The sequence below is a fragment of the Macrobrachium rosenbergii genome, chromosome 26 (assembly GCF_040412425.1).
Source record: "Macrobrachium rosenbergii isolate ZJJX-2024 chromosome 26, ASM4041242v1, whole genome shotgun sequence".
NCBI lineage: Eukaryota > Metazoa > Arthropoda > Malacostraca > Decapoda > Palaemonidae > Macrobrachium > Macrobrachium rosenbergii.
The window spans coordinates 706,008-721,007 of NC_089766.1; the positions used below are offsets into that span (position 1 = coordinate 706,008).

A 15,000-nucleotide genomic window follows, 5' to 3' on the forward strand; every position below is an offset into this window, starting at 1 on the left:
CAGAGAGAGAGAGAGAGAGAGAGAGAGAGAGAGAGAGAGAGAGAGAGAGAGAGAGAGAGAGAGAGAGAGAGTTACTTTTAACAACTTTCAAATCATGTAAAATATTTTTAATTGTCTTGCCATTTAAGAGAGAGAGAGAGAGAGAGAGAGAGAGAGAGAGAGAGAGAGAGAGAGAGAGAGAGAGAGAGAGAGAGAGGAGAGAGAGAAAGTTACTTCTAATAGCTTTTAATTCATGTAATTGACTTTTATCATCAATCTACATTTCTTCGAAGAGAGAGAGAGAGAGAGAGAGAGAGAGAGAGAGAGAGAGAGAGAGAGAGAGAGATCACTTCTAATTAAATGTATGATGGATTTATTATTTTGTCTTTCATTGAAGACAGAATGAGAGAGAGAGAGAGAGAGAGAGAGAGAGAGAGAGAGAGAGAGAGAGAGAGAGAGAGAGAGAGCCTCCTTCCAATAACTGCCCAATCAAATGGCACCTCCTAACGGCACTCCACCCTTAGGCGAAGGTCAGCAAAGCAATGACCCCTGGGTCATTCACTTACCTGGGCTTCTGAACACAGATTTAGTTTTTCCCTCTAATGGTAGGGGAACCTACAATAGACCCTGCCAGCTGTTTTTTTGGGCATAAGTGCAGTGGGTTCAATGAGGCCAGAGAGCTAGAATCTCTCTCTCTCTCTCTCTCTCATTAATGTATTACAAAATAATACATTTTTCATATATTTAATTGTAAGCAGTTAAAGATAATCTCTCTCTCTCTCTCTCTCTCTCTCTCTCTCTCTCTCTCTCTCTCTCTCTCTTCTGTCTTTAATAAATGACAAAATATAAAATTTTTACATATTTAATTGTAAGCAGTTAAAGATAATCTCTTTCTCTCTCTCTCTCATTCTGTATTTAATGAATGACAAAATAAATTTTTACACACTAACTAAAAGCTATTAAAATCTCTCTCTCTCTCTCTCTCTCTCTCTCTCTCTCTCTCTCTCTCTCTCTCTCTCTCTCTCTCTCTCTCTATATATATATATATATATATATATATATATATATATATATATATATATATATATATATATATATATATATATATATATATATATATATATATATATATATATATATATATGTATATATGTCTGTATATATGTATATATGTAAATATATATACATATATATACTTATATATACATGTAGTATACATGCATACATACATAAATCATTAACATACCGTGCAATCCTGACGTCAATACTCTCACTAAAACGAAAAAAAACATCACGAAATAGCTACGATCATTTCAACATCGATGCGAAGTCATTACGAAATATTTCTCGACTTCTTTTTCACGAAACACGAACGTTCCAGAGACTTAATAATACATTCGTCCTGTATTGTATGAAATACATTTAGATACATTCAATGCATTAGTTTTCAATTTATGAGTAATCATTACGAAGTTATTTTTCTTTATCTAGTGATCTAGAACGTTTTAGACGTTTCATATTTTGAAATGTTGGAAGTATGTTGCATAATGCAATTGCTTCTCCTTGTACTCTGTCTGATAAATCCTTTGTCACTTCTCTTTGCCCAGTGTTCTGTAAGACTTTATCAAAGGTTTCTTTGTCATCTCTGTGATTATGGTGTAAGGACCTTCATTATGTCTTTTATTCCCTTGTCAATGGTCTGGGAGTCTTTATCAAACGTTCCTTTATCATCCATCTTTAGATTGTGGTCTAGGAACCTTTATCATGCTTTTTAATCCCTTGTCAATGGCCTGGGAGTCTTTATCAAGCGTTTCTATATCATATATCTTTGGATTATGGTCTAGGAACCTTTATCATGCTTTGCAATCCCTTGTCAATGATCTAGAAGCTTTTATCATGCCTGTGTCACCTTTCTTTAGAGTATGGTCTAGGGACCTTTACCATGTCTTTTATTCCCTTGTCAATTATTTATCATGTGTTTCTTTATCATCTCTCCTTAGAGTATGGTTTAGGGACCTTTATCGTGCATTTTAAAGCCTTGTTAATGGTCTGGGAGCCTTTATCAAAGAGTTTATCACCTTTCTTGAGATTATGGTCTAGGGACCTTTATCATGTTTTGCAGTCCCTTGTCAATGGTCTAGAAGCTTTAATCATGTATTTCTGTGTCACCTTTCTCTAGACTATGGTCTAGTGACCTTCATCGTGCTTTGTAATATTTGGCAATTATCTAGAAGCCTTTATCAAGTGTTTCTGTGCCATCTTTTCCCCAGACAATGATCTGTCAGTCTGATTTCATCAAGAAAGTTGTACCTATCTGTCAGTCTGATTTCATCAAGAGAGTTATACCTATTCTGTCAGTCTGATTTCATCAAGAAAGTTGTACATGTTCTGTCAGTCTGATTTCATCAAGAAAGTTGTACATGTTCTGTCAGTCTGATTTCATCAAGAAAGTTGTACCTCTTCTGTCAGTCTGATTTCATCAAGAAATTTGTACCTATTCTGTCAGTCTGATTTCATCAAGCAAGTTGTACCTATTCTGTCAGTCTGATTTCATCAAGCAAGTTGTACCTATTCTGTCAGACTGATTTCATCAAGCAAGTTCTACCTATTCTGTCAGTCTGATTTCATCAAGAAAGTTGTACCTATTCTGTCAGTCTGATTTCATCAAGAAAGTTGTACCTATTCTGTCAGTCTGATTTCATCAAGCAAGTTGTACCTATTCTGTCAGACCGATTTCATCAAGCAAGTTGTACCTATTCTGTCAGTCTGATTTCATCAAGAAAGTTGTACCTATCAGTCAGTCTGATTTAATCAATCAAGTTGTACCTATTCTGTCAGTCTGATTTCATCAAGCAAGTTGTGCCTATTCTGTCAGACTGATTTCATCAAGAAAGTTGTACCTATTCTGTCAGTCTGATTTCATCAAGAAAGTTGTAACTTTTCTGTCAGTCTGATTTTATCAAATATTCCTGTATCTCCTTTGTCTATATCCTGCAATCCTACACGAACGATATTCACAACGTTATTAGAATCCTTTTGAGATTTAAACGACCCTACAGTCATATTTTTATGACGCATAAAATATTGATACAATATCAAATATCAATAAATGTTTTCAGATTGTGAAATTCTGATTCAGTTTCCAGAGCTTATGAATAAAGTTTCTTTATGCTCGGATTATTCAAGAATGAATAATTCCTCTCTCGCACATTCATTTATTCCTCTATTATTCAGTCTATTCAGAAGAACAAAAACAATATCAAACAAATGTAGACTCTATGACAGATTGCCAAACAAAATATGATCCGTAAAAAAATGATAAATTTTCTTAATACCTTGGTTATTCAAGGATGAATAATCCCCCTTTTACATCCATTCATTCCTCGATTATTCAATTCGTTCAGAAGAACGAAAATAACATTAAACAAATGAAAATTGTATCACAGATTGCCAAACAAAAGATATCCTGTAAAAAGTGAAATTTTTTTTTTCATACCTGGGTTATTCAAGAATGAATAATCCCCCCTTTTACACTCATTCATTTCTGTTATTCAATTCGTTCAGAAGAACAAAAAACAACATTCAACAAACGAAAAATATATCACAGACACACACTAACAAAAGCAGAACAGGAGAACACCCCACAAGGACAGAAGGGAAAGTTGAACAACAAAAACAAAAAAAAAATTGATAGACTCACGCCTCACTTTCTCCCCTAAAACCCAACGTCCACCCTTTAATTCGGGGAACAGCAGAAACAGCCATAACAAACCAGCATCAGTGACACGAATCATTTCACAGCAGCCTGATGGTCGAGACGCCCCGTCAACACAGCCTTGGTGTTTTTGACAGCATGATTTATGCTACTGTCAGTTTGGGCGATTTCAAAATGTCAGCGTTTCAGTCCAGGGATTCTGAAGGTCGAAGAAGTATGCTCTTGTGGAATGGTTTCTTTTTTTTTTAAAGGGCGTTGATTCCACAGGGGCGTTGAAGAAGAAGAAGAAGGAGGAGAAGAAGAAGAAGAAGAAGAAGAAGAAGAAGAAGAAGAAGAAGAAGACGCAACGCCGGGTTTTAGAGAGGCGTTGGTGGTTGCTTAAAATAGCTGATTTTTTTTTTTGTCTGGAGGGTTGCCTAAAGGCGCGCTTCTTGGGTTAATCGCAGGGTCTTGATGACGAAGTTCTGAATCTCTTTTGTCATTTATGATTTTATTTCTTTTCAGAATTAAAATCCTTCTTCTACAGTACCTTCTTTAAACAGTTTTTTCATATATTTTATAGAAATAACACCTTTTTTCCTAGCCTCTAAATATCAAAAACCGAAAACAATTGGTATAATGTTTATATTGTTTATCAAAAGTGTGGCCAATCAGACTTATTCCTCGGGTGTCCAGAACTCAAGAAGGGGCGTTTGTTGTTATCTACGTGAACCTTCGACTTCTTGTGTTCACACATTTTCTACGAGAAATTTAGAATTCTTTTGTTGTAACTGAATAGCCTCCATTTCTTGTCTTCACTGAAGGCTAATAGAATTACCCCCAAAGCGTTTACCATCGTTTTCATAAAACCTGAAACATTTGGAGAAATATTTTACAGTATATACTTCAAACCCTCTTCTTCTTCTTCTTCTTCTTCTTCAGCCCTTCAGGAATGATTATGGGGACTGGGAGATGACACTGAAACTCCTGAAACTTTTCCTTATCAGTGACAAATTCGCCAACAAAAGGGGACTTCTAACCACTCTTGGTTTGCTTCTAGAAACTCCCCTTTCCGTGACAAATTTGGCAACAAAGGGGGACTTCTATCTACAATTGGTTTGTCTCTTTCTACAGAGATACAGAAATACAGAAGGCTTGTCTCTCTCTGTACAGAAATACAGAAGTCTCTCTCTCTCTCTGTACAGAAATACAGAAGGCTTGTCTCTCTCTATACAGAAATACAGAAGTCTTGTGTCTCTCTGTACAGAAATACAGAAGGCTTGTCTCTCTCTCTCTCTACTCTCTGTACAGAAATACAGAAGTCTCTCTATACATAAATACAGAAGGCTTGCTCTCTATACAGAAATACAGAAGTCTTGCCTCTCTCTACAGAAATACAGAAGGCTTGTCTCTCTCTATACAGAAATACAGAAGGCTTGTCTCTCTCTATACAGAAATACAGAAGGCTTGTCTCTCTCTATACAGAAATACAGAAGGCTTGTCTCTCTCTATACAGAAATACAGAAGTCTTGCCTCTCTCTATACAGAAATACAGAAGGACTTTCTCTCTCTCTACAGAAAAGCAGAAGTCTTTTCTCCCTGTCTGTACAGAAATACATAAGGCTTGTTTCTCTCTGTACAGAAATACAGAAGGTCTTGTCTGTACAGACATCCAGAAGGCCTCTCTCTCTCTACAGAAATACAGAAAGCCAGAAGGCTTCTCTCTCTCTCTCTCTCTCTCTCTCTCTCTCTCTCTCTCTCTCTCTCTCTCTCTCTCTCTCTCTCTACAGAAATACAGTAAGCTTGTCTCTCTCTACAGAAATACAGGAATCTTTTTATTGGTGCTTACGAGGGTGCCTGAGAAGGGGGAGCACAAATGAAATTTGCAAAACTGCAACATTGCAATTCTTGCTTAATATCCGAAGCGCTCTCCTCCAGTCCACTTCTTCAAGGAGTAATTTCACTTGATCTTCGAATTGGATGGTCACAGTTCTGTGCCAGACACTTCTACCTGTATATATTGCCCATTCTCCTTCTGAATATGACTCTAACAATCACTGCAGTTTCAATTCTACCAGAGCAAGAAACGACGTCAGTAAAAAAACTAGCATGTCAGGGATGGTACACTTGCCTTAATCTAGACCATGAAGTATGCAGACATAGCATGGTGACTTTTTTTTTATTGAGGGGTTTCAAATCGTCCGCCATCTTGGAACTCCCTTACTGTCATGACCTTGCGTGGTAGTATTTCCAGTGACGGTCTGGTAATCATAGAGTTTTTTGCATGCTTTGAAATTTGGAAGTTTGCCTCAGAGAGAGAGAGAGAGAGAGAGAGAGAGAGAGAGAGAGAGAGAGAGAGAGAGAGAGAGAGAGATGAATTCTCTCATTCAAAACAATTTTCCCACTTCTCAATTTTATCATAATTATGTCTTAGTCGCCCTCATTACTTTGGCAAAAATTCTCTCTCTCTCTCTCTCTCTCTCTCTCTCTCAGTTGCGTCACGGGATGACACCAGCTTGTAACATTCAATATGGCGTAAGACCAGCCATTTGCATGTCACAAAAAAACAGCTGTCAACATCTCTCTCTCTCTCTCTCTCTCTCTCTCTCTCTCTCTCTCTCTCTCTCTCTCTCTCTCTCTCTCTCTCTCAGAAGGTACACCGTTCCATTCATGCCAAATGAAACTGTACATGTCCTTGCTTTATATGACAGATATGATTTTGAAATATGTTACGAATCACAATAAACACTGAAGGAATTTCTGTCTGAAATTATTATAGACACGAGAAAATTGTTAATTTTCGGTTGTAACAACAGTTATAACAACTATGATAAATTTGTAATTAAAGACAGATATCGTCAAATCATTCTGAAAATAATTCACATAGATTTAGGGGGCTTGAATCTTTCAAGTTGCAAAAGCAGAAAAATATAAACAAAAATAATTTCTATATAAATAATAACTCATATAAAAATTACCATAAACCATTATTTATCTTAAATTTGTTTATATCTATGCAAACACAAACAATAAAGATATGTAATCTACAAAAATTAGGACGTTTGTTAAAGAAAGCAAGCAGTGCTGTTTCAAAATATGGTGTTGTTGATAAAAGGAAAATTGTTTCAGTACAATACGTCAAGTTATTATAAAAATCAAAACAATATTTTGGTTGCTATTGTAGCAAGCATTCAATAGAACCAACCGTCAAGTTGTTATAAAAATTAAACCAATATTTTGGTTATTATTTAAGCAATAGAACCAAGTTGTTATAAAAATTCAACCAATATTTTGGTTGTTATTGAAGCAAACATTCAATAGAACGAACCGTCAAGTTGCAATAAAAATTCAGCCAATATTTTGGTGGTGATTGAAGCAATAGAACCAACCTTCAAGTTGTTATAAAAATTCAACCAATATTTTGATTGTTATTGAAGCAATAAAACCAAGTTGTTATAAAAATTCAACCAATATTTTGGTTGTCATTGAAGCAACAGAACCAAGTTGTTATAAAAATTCAACCAATATTTTGGTTGTTATTGAAGCAATAAAACCAAGTTGTTATAAAAATTCAATCAATATTTTGGTTGTCATTGAAGCAATAGAACCAAGTTGTTATAAAAATTCAACCAATATTTTGGTTGTTATTGAAGCAAGCATTCAATAGAACCAACCGCCAAGTTGTTATAAAAATTCGACCAATGTTTTGGTTGTTACTGAAGCAATAGAACCAAGTTGTTGTAAAAATTCAACCAATATTTTGGTTGTTATTGAAGCAAGCATTCAATAGAACCAACCGCCAAGTTGTTATAAAAATTCAACCAATACTTTGGTTGTCATTGAAGCAAGCATTCAGTACAACACGTCAAGTTATTATAAAAATTAAACCAAAATTTTGGTTGTTACTGAACCACGCACTCAAGAAAACTGATAAAGAAGGATTTCTTTGTTTAATTACTCTCGAACACAAAATTATTATAAAACTAAACCAATATTTTAGGAGTTACTGAAAAAAGCATTCGAGAAAATGTATCAAAAGTAGCTAGGAACTTTGGAATTAGGAACGAAGTCAGACCACAATTACAATAATTTTGCAGAGTTTACAAAACTCTACGGGATGTTCACATATCATTTCATTACTCCCAAGACTTTACCCATAAATGTTTTAGATATTTTGAGGGTATCTGGACTGAATTAAAGGACCCCCAAGATGCAAACGTTTGAATATAAACATTGTCCCGTGGCACCTGGACTGAATTAGAGGACCCACGAGGTACAAACGTTTGAATATTGACATAAACATTTTTAAACATTTTTCACAGTAAACATTCGTTTTGTAACTCAAATGATATTTATTTAACTTATTTCATTCTTATCAGAGAGTGGAAAAAGTTTAGTACTAACTTCTGTTTTAATTAGAAAACTTTCTATATGTGTGAGGTTTCTAGAGAGAGAGAGAGAGAGAGAGAGAGAGAGAGAGAGAGAGAGAGAGAGAGAGAGAGAGAGAGAGAGAGAGAGGCACAGCGCATGGGAACATAACAAAAACTGTCCCATTTCTATTTTATTCACGAAACAAAAAATGTTCACTTTCACTAAATACGCCTAAATGAGCTAATCCCTCTCTCTCTCTCTCTCTCTCTCTCTCTCTCTCTCTCTCTCTCTCTCTCTCCTAAATGGTGGGCCATTCACGGCATAATGACGAAACAATGACCATTTCATTGACAGTGTTTCACTCTTAGGAATTCTATGTTGCGTCCATTTTTCGGGATTAGAATGTCTTTGTGTCAGGAGTTCATTCAAATTATTTTTTTTTTTTTTGAATGTGAGGGGTTGAAAGTATATTTGAAAGTGTGTATGTTAATGTGCATTAATATACACATACATATACATAACATAAATACATACATACATACATATATATATATATCATTATTTAAATTTTTTTTATTTTATTGAATTTCTGAATATTCTTCTTAATCTGACCCATCCATTTTTATATATATATATATATATATATATATATATATATATATATATATATATATATATATATATATATATATATATATATATGTACAGTATGTATGTATATATATATATATATATATATATATATACTTAAATTTTCTTTATGTAAGCACCAGAATTTTCTTAAAACTGCCACTCAAAATTAATTACTAATAAAACCTCCCCGATTTTATACAATTCCTTATCTTTTATGACCCAAACCTAAACCTAGTACTATTCTCTTTCCTCAGAATCCTTACATCTTCTTAAAACCTTTCCAGAAAGTGAAAATAATAAAAGTAAGCCTAGCAAACTAATAGCCACTAATAGCTACTGGTAGCCACTTTCTCTCGCCCCGCTGTAATCTTCAGAAACCATGAACCGTGAAACCAGACATTTCTCAGTCGATGTTTAAAACAAAACAGAACTATTATCTGGTCCTTAAGAAACCAGAAGGAATTTTAAAAGCTCTTGGGAAAGCGGCAATAGGTCTAGTAAAGCTCTTGAGAAAGTGACGATAGGTCTAATGAAAGCTCTTGGGAAAGCGACGGTACCCCAGTAGGCCTAGCTTCAATATTCAAAACAAAACAGAGCCATTATCTGGGCCTTAAGAAACCAGAAGAAATTTGAAATGCTCTTGAGAAAGCGGCGATAGGTCTAGTAAAAGCTGTTATGAAGGCAACGATTTACCCAGAGTCCTAGACTCATCTTAGGAAAACGAAGATAGGTCTAGTAAAGACTCTTAGGAGGGCGACAGTAGGCCTAGACTCATCTTAGGAGAACGTCAGTAGGCCTAGAGTCGTCTTAGAGAAACGACAATAACCCGACAGCCCTAGACTCATCTTAGGAAAATGGCTCTGGCTCTCAAACCACAAAACTCCAAGCCACATCTATAAATGAATATTTAAAACCAAACCAGAGCCATTATCTGGTCAAGGAATTTTTTTTTTTTTTTTTTTTTCGCAAAACCAGAAGGAATTTTCTATGAATTTTCTACGAAACCAGAAGGAATTTTAAAAAGCACAAGTAGGTCTAGCCTCTTCCAAGACGGCTCCGGATGGCTCAGCAGCCGAAGATCTTTCGGACTCGCTCCGGCGCCGGCCAGAGGAACCGTGGAACCACTGGACGTTGTAAATTGGGGTTGGAGTTGGGGAGGGGGCAAGGGGGTCAGTTTTGGTGAATAAAACGTTAACTTTTTTCGCGGTGGAAAGGTGATGTAGCAACAGGCTATTGCGTTATGGAGGAAAAGGTGTGTGTGTGGGTGTGTGTGTGTATGTGTGTGCGTGTGTGGTATGGGGAAATAAGGCTATGGAGGGCGGAATACAGTAATTATAGGTCAGGAAGGATGAGAGAAAGAGAGGAAGAGAGGAAGAAAGGAAGAGAGGAAGGAAGGATGATGATTCTACGTAACCTCCCTTCCCGTTTAATAGGCGCATGTTGACAAAAGTGTCAAAAGCCAACGGTAAATGCCTCTCTCTCTCTCTCTCTCTCTCTCTCTCTCTCTCTCTCTCTCAATGTCCAGCTTCCACCAACGGGAAAGGATGATTTGACAAAAGAGGGAACTATGGAGCGTCCCGCCCTCAACACTATACGTCGAAGGGGCGCCAGCCAATCGCCAGAGGGCTTCATGAGCTATCTGCTCTCGAAACTAGGACGCCCATTGGCCAAACGGCCGCCCTCACGCCCACCCTCCCTCCCTCCCTGTGACTACGGAATTCGCAAACTACGGACCCTTTGTCACGCCGAAGGAGACGAACATATGAGTCTAGGGCCGCAAGGGCGATTCCTGCGTGGCTTCAGCCGGAACTATCGGCCTAAGAGCTGGTGGCGTTTGACGCCTGACCATCCGTAGGGCGATTACGATTTCCAACGGTTGGTCGCTTCCACACTAACGGCGAGAGAGAGAGAGAGAGAGAGAGAGAGAGAGAGAGAGAGAGAGAGAGAGAGAGAAATGTATACGTGTGGTCTAATGGCCCGTGGGACGAACGGCGGACACGCAGTTGACATGATATTCTCGCTGCGGTAACAGTGATCTGGTTGTCAGTGGGGGAAGGGAAACAAAAAAAAAGGACCTGGTGGAAAGACCCGAGACCTGGAAAAAGGACCTGTTTCTTCGGAAAAGAGAGAGAGAGAGAAAAGGAGCTTTTTTGATTACTAGTACTAGGAAAAGCTCACACTCACACACACTTTCTCACAGGGATAAATGAGTTTAAAGTGAAACAGATAGACCTGGAGAAAGAGCTTTTTCTTGGAAGAAAGAGAGAAAGAGAGAGCTTTCCTGATTGCTAGTACTAGGTGAAACTCTTACATACACACACACACACACACACATACACACACTCTCTCAGGGGTTAAAGTGTAACAGATCTCTAGATACGATTATTGGCGCCAAAAAGAAGAAGAAGAAGAAGAAGAAGAAGAATAAACTAACAGAGATTTCCCGCGCGAAAAAAGTAAACAAAAGATTTTGGCGCGAAAAAACGTAAGCAAACCAAAAGATTTTAGCGCGCAAATCGACACCCAAAGACTCCGAGTCGTTTTAAAAAAAACCATTTTTATCCGTCGTAAACGAACCCAGCCCCCGAAAGGAATCATATAAGTCGCTGAGCAACGAATTTTGTAAGTGTAAATGTCGAATTAACTTCGGCTAACGATGCCCTATCTCCGTTGACAGAGCTGAAAGATGCCCAGTCGTATCCGAGCGACCAGCATGTTTAATGCCGTGGCCATAGTCTCTGCCCTGCACCTGCTCTCTGAGGGTGAGTTGATTGTCTTTTGTTTTCTTGTTGTTTTTCCCTTAAGTATTAAGCTTCGATTTCCTTCATAGGCCTATCTCAGGCGCTTTCCCTTAAGTATTAAGCTTCGTTTTCCTTCATAGGCCTATTGCAGGCGCTTTCCATTAAGTATTAAGCATCATTACCCTTCCTAGACCTATCCCAGACGCTTTCCTCTAAGTATTAAGCTTCATTAAGCTTCCTTTCCCTTCCTACGTCTATTCCAGGCACTTTCCTTTAAGTAGTAAGCTCCCTTTCCTTTCTAGGCCTATTCCATTCTATTCCAGACATTTTCCCTTAAGTATTAAGCTTTATTAAGCTTCCTTCTCCTTCCTAGGCCTGTTCCAGACACTGTCCCTTAAGTATTTTAGGCTTCCTTTCCTGCACAGTCCTATTCCAGACGCTCCTTCCTTCTGATCTGTCCTGTCCTTTAGTTATGTCACCTTCTGGAGGTAAGTTTTGGTTATTTTACCTTCCGGAGGTAAGTTCCATTCGTGCTTTGCATTCTCCTGCTTCCACTTTCTAATCTTAAGTTTTCTCTCCTTTTGGGATCTGTCCCAGAAGCTCCTTTCTTTTAGAAAGCACTTTGTAGTAGATGACTGATCTCTGTTAGAAAGCACTGTGTAGATGACTTGATTTTTGTTCTTTGAAATTGGGACGACACTGAACAATATTCCTTGACGTAGCTATAATGTTAAATTTATGGATTATTTTCTTTGCAAGTGTAAATAATTCTGTAGAAATAATTTAATTATGTGGATAATTATCTTTAGTATTATTCTGATATCTTTATTAATACTATTCTTCCACATCTCATTTCCATTGAGTCAGTTTTAGTGAATAATTATGCAATCGTTCTCCTGAATTATTGAGACTATTCTTCAAAATTGTCTTCTGATTATTGACTGACACTGTTTATAATTATAAACAAAACTAAGGAAATACTTTAGCCAGTCTTGATGAGGTCAGGTCAGGTCAGGCGATAAATAACCTTTAGAGAAGATTGGGTCATAATTAGTAATTTTATACAAAATAATTATTTTTTACTAAGATTTATAAATTAAAATGTATAAAAATTCACATACATACATACATATATATATATATATATATATATATATATATATATATATATATATATATATATATATATATATATATATATATACAAAAACAAGCACATTCAAATTACATGGAAAAATCCTTGATATTCGAATTATATATTAATAAATTCATGATAATTCCCTCATTAGCTAATACTAGGAATTATGAACCTTTTATAATAATCCCTTGACATACGGATTAGCAATTATCAAATCATTATTATATAATCGCCTAAATATAATCCCCTGGATTAAGCCCAAGTTAAAATTAAGAATTAGACACTGATATAATTCAACATTAAATTGCCAGAGGAATTTCAGTATTAAATCAATTTAAAATTCGCCGTAGTTCTTTAAAAATAATCACTGGCATACCACAGGGCCAACTACTTTACCCTTGCCATTTTCCTAAGTGAAATTCAGGCCCTCGTTTGCCCAACATTTCTCATAATTCAGTGATTTTGGCTTTTCACACGCATTATTCTGTTATTAAACTTTCCAAATTCTTTAAAACTAATCACTGGCATACCACAGGGCCAACGACTTTACCCTTACCATTTTCCTAAATGAAATTCAGGTCCTCGTTCGCCCAACATTTCTCATAATTCAATGATTTTGGCTTTTCACAGACATTATTCTGTTATTAAACTTTTCATACAAATCGTTGTTAGCCATGTTTGATTCTTTCTGAAGCAATTAAATGCATTTTTTTTTTTTTGTAAACATTTGGCTTCTAAATCTCGTCTCCGTTTGGGATACCTGAGTTACAAGGTTGAATTTCTGTGGACTTCTACATGTACTTTTTTTGATGATGCTTCTTTTAGGAGATACTGAACTTAATAGTCATCTTGAAAAGTCTTTCTCCTAACCATAGTAATCAAGATATGGATATTTTCAAGTATACAATATCACTTCTAAGTTATTCATTCATACATAGTGAATTATAAATATAAAGATTTACTGGGTTGGGTATACATTTTAAAAAAAAATAATTATACATATATACAGTACATACAACTGTAACAATGTATTTCAGTAATTTACACATGCACATACACATATCAAGTCCTAAAAAATAATTATACATACATACATACATAAATTGCAATAATTCATACATACATATTTCAAATTTTAAAAATTATACACAAACATACATACAGTTGTAATAATTCACACATATATTCACACATATTTCAAATCCACCGGAAGCATAAACCCCCTATAAATACATACATACACACACACACACATACATACATACATAACCCAAATATCTGACCAACCTCATTTCACGAAACACTATCATCATATCAGCGGGACAGAATAGGTCCCCTCCCCAAAATATCCAGGTTAGCCCCCCTAACCGCCCCTTCCCAATTGCATTCTTCTCACCTGTCGTGTACACCTGACTGGTCCCCAGGTACCACCAGGTAACCACCAGGTGCCCCCTAGAGAGACTGGAATTGAGTGGGGAATATTGTAGATGAAGTGAGGTCTATATTTTTGTTCCAGAGGGGTGTATTGGAATGAAGGTTTGAGAGAGAGAGAGAGAGAGAGAGAGAGAGAGAGAGAGAGAGAGAGAGAGAGAGAGAGAGAGAGAGAGAGTCAGAGTTTAATTATCTCATTTAGTTGTATAAGAGAGAGAGAAAGAGAGTTTAGACTTATATAGATTTAATTATCTCATTTATATATATTATTATATATATATATATATATATATATATATATATATATATATATATATATATATATTAATGGTTATATATATATATATCTTATATATATATATATATATAGAGATATATTAATGATTACCTTCTTTCTTATGTAGAGAGAGAGAGAGAGAGAGAGAGAGAGATGAAGAATGACCTCCTTTCCTTAAAAAAAATTTTAATATAAAAAAATATATCATATTTGCTTCCATCCAAAGTAATGAACACATCAGGTCATCAAAGACCACCGCCAAGAAGGAAAAAAAAACAGTTTAAAAAAATAATCTTTGAAACTTCAAAAGCGTAGAAGGATTATTTTTTATACATATTTTTAAAGTTGGTTTCATTATAAACGCTGGAAGGACCAAGACCTGAATAGTTTCGTAATAAGTAAATTTGAATAATTTGAAGCAGTTAGGAAATATGATTCTTTAGTTATGAAATAATTTTATTTAATTTTTTATATTTATGAAATTTCCAGGTTGGGAAATTAGCAGATTTGAAAGATGGAGTTATTGATGTCGAGGCTATCTCTCTCCTCTCTCTCTCTCTCTCTCTCTTCAAGCAAGCCTTGACTTTACTCTTCGTTCAAACAAGCCTTGACTTTACTATTCTCTCTCTCTCTCTCTCTCTCTCTCTCTCTCTCTCTCTCTCTCTGTACAGAGAAAATCTATTTTTGCATGATTTGATATTAACGTTATTTCTCCCTGTAGTTGCTCTCTCTCTCT

General features: G+C 35.9%; 1 protein-coding gene and 1 long non-coding RNA gene across 7 annotated transcripts in view; one reads left to right on the forward strand and one right to left on the reverse strand.

The window, feature by feature from the left end:
• Positions 1-15,000, reverse strand: part of LOC136852885 (uncharacterized) — a 422,752-nt gene that overhangs the window by 75,418 nt on the left and 332,334 nt on the right. The gene's annotated exons all lie outside the window — the stretch shown is intronic.
• The window catches only part of LOC136852881 (uncharacterized), a 41,416-nt gene continuing 37,087 nt past the window's right edge, over positions 10,672-15,000 (forward strand). For all 6 annotated transcript variants that reach the window (XM_067127789.1, XM_067127790.1, XM_067127791.1 and 3 more), the window contains exon 1: positions 10,672-11,439. In XM_067127789.1, coding sequence (XP_066983890.1) covers positions 11,364-11,439 — 76 coding nt within the window. In that variant the 5' untranslated portion in view covers positions 10,672-11,363. The remainder of the gene's footprint in view (positions 11,440-15,000) is intronic.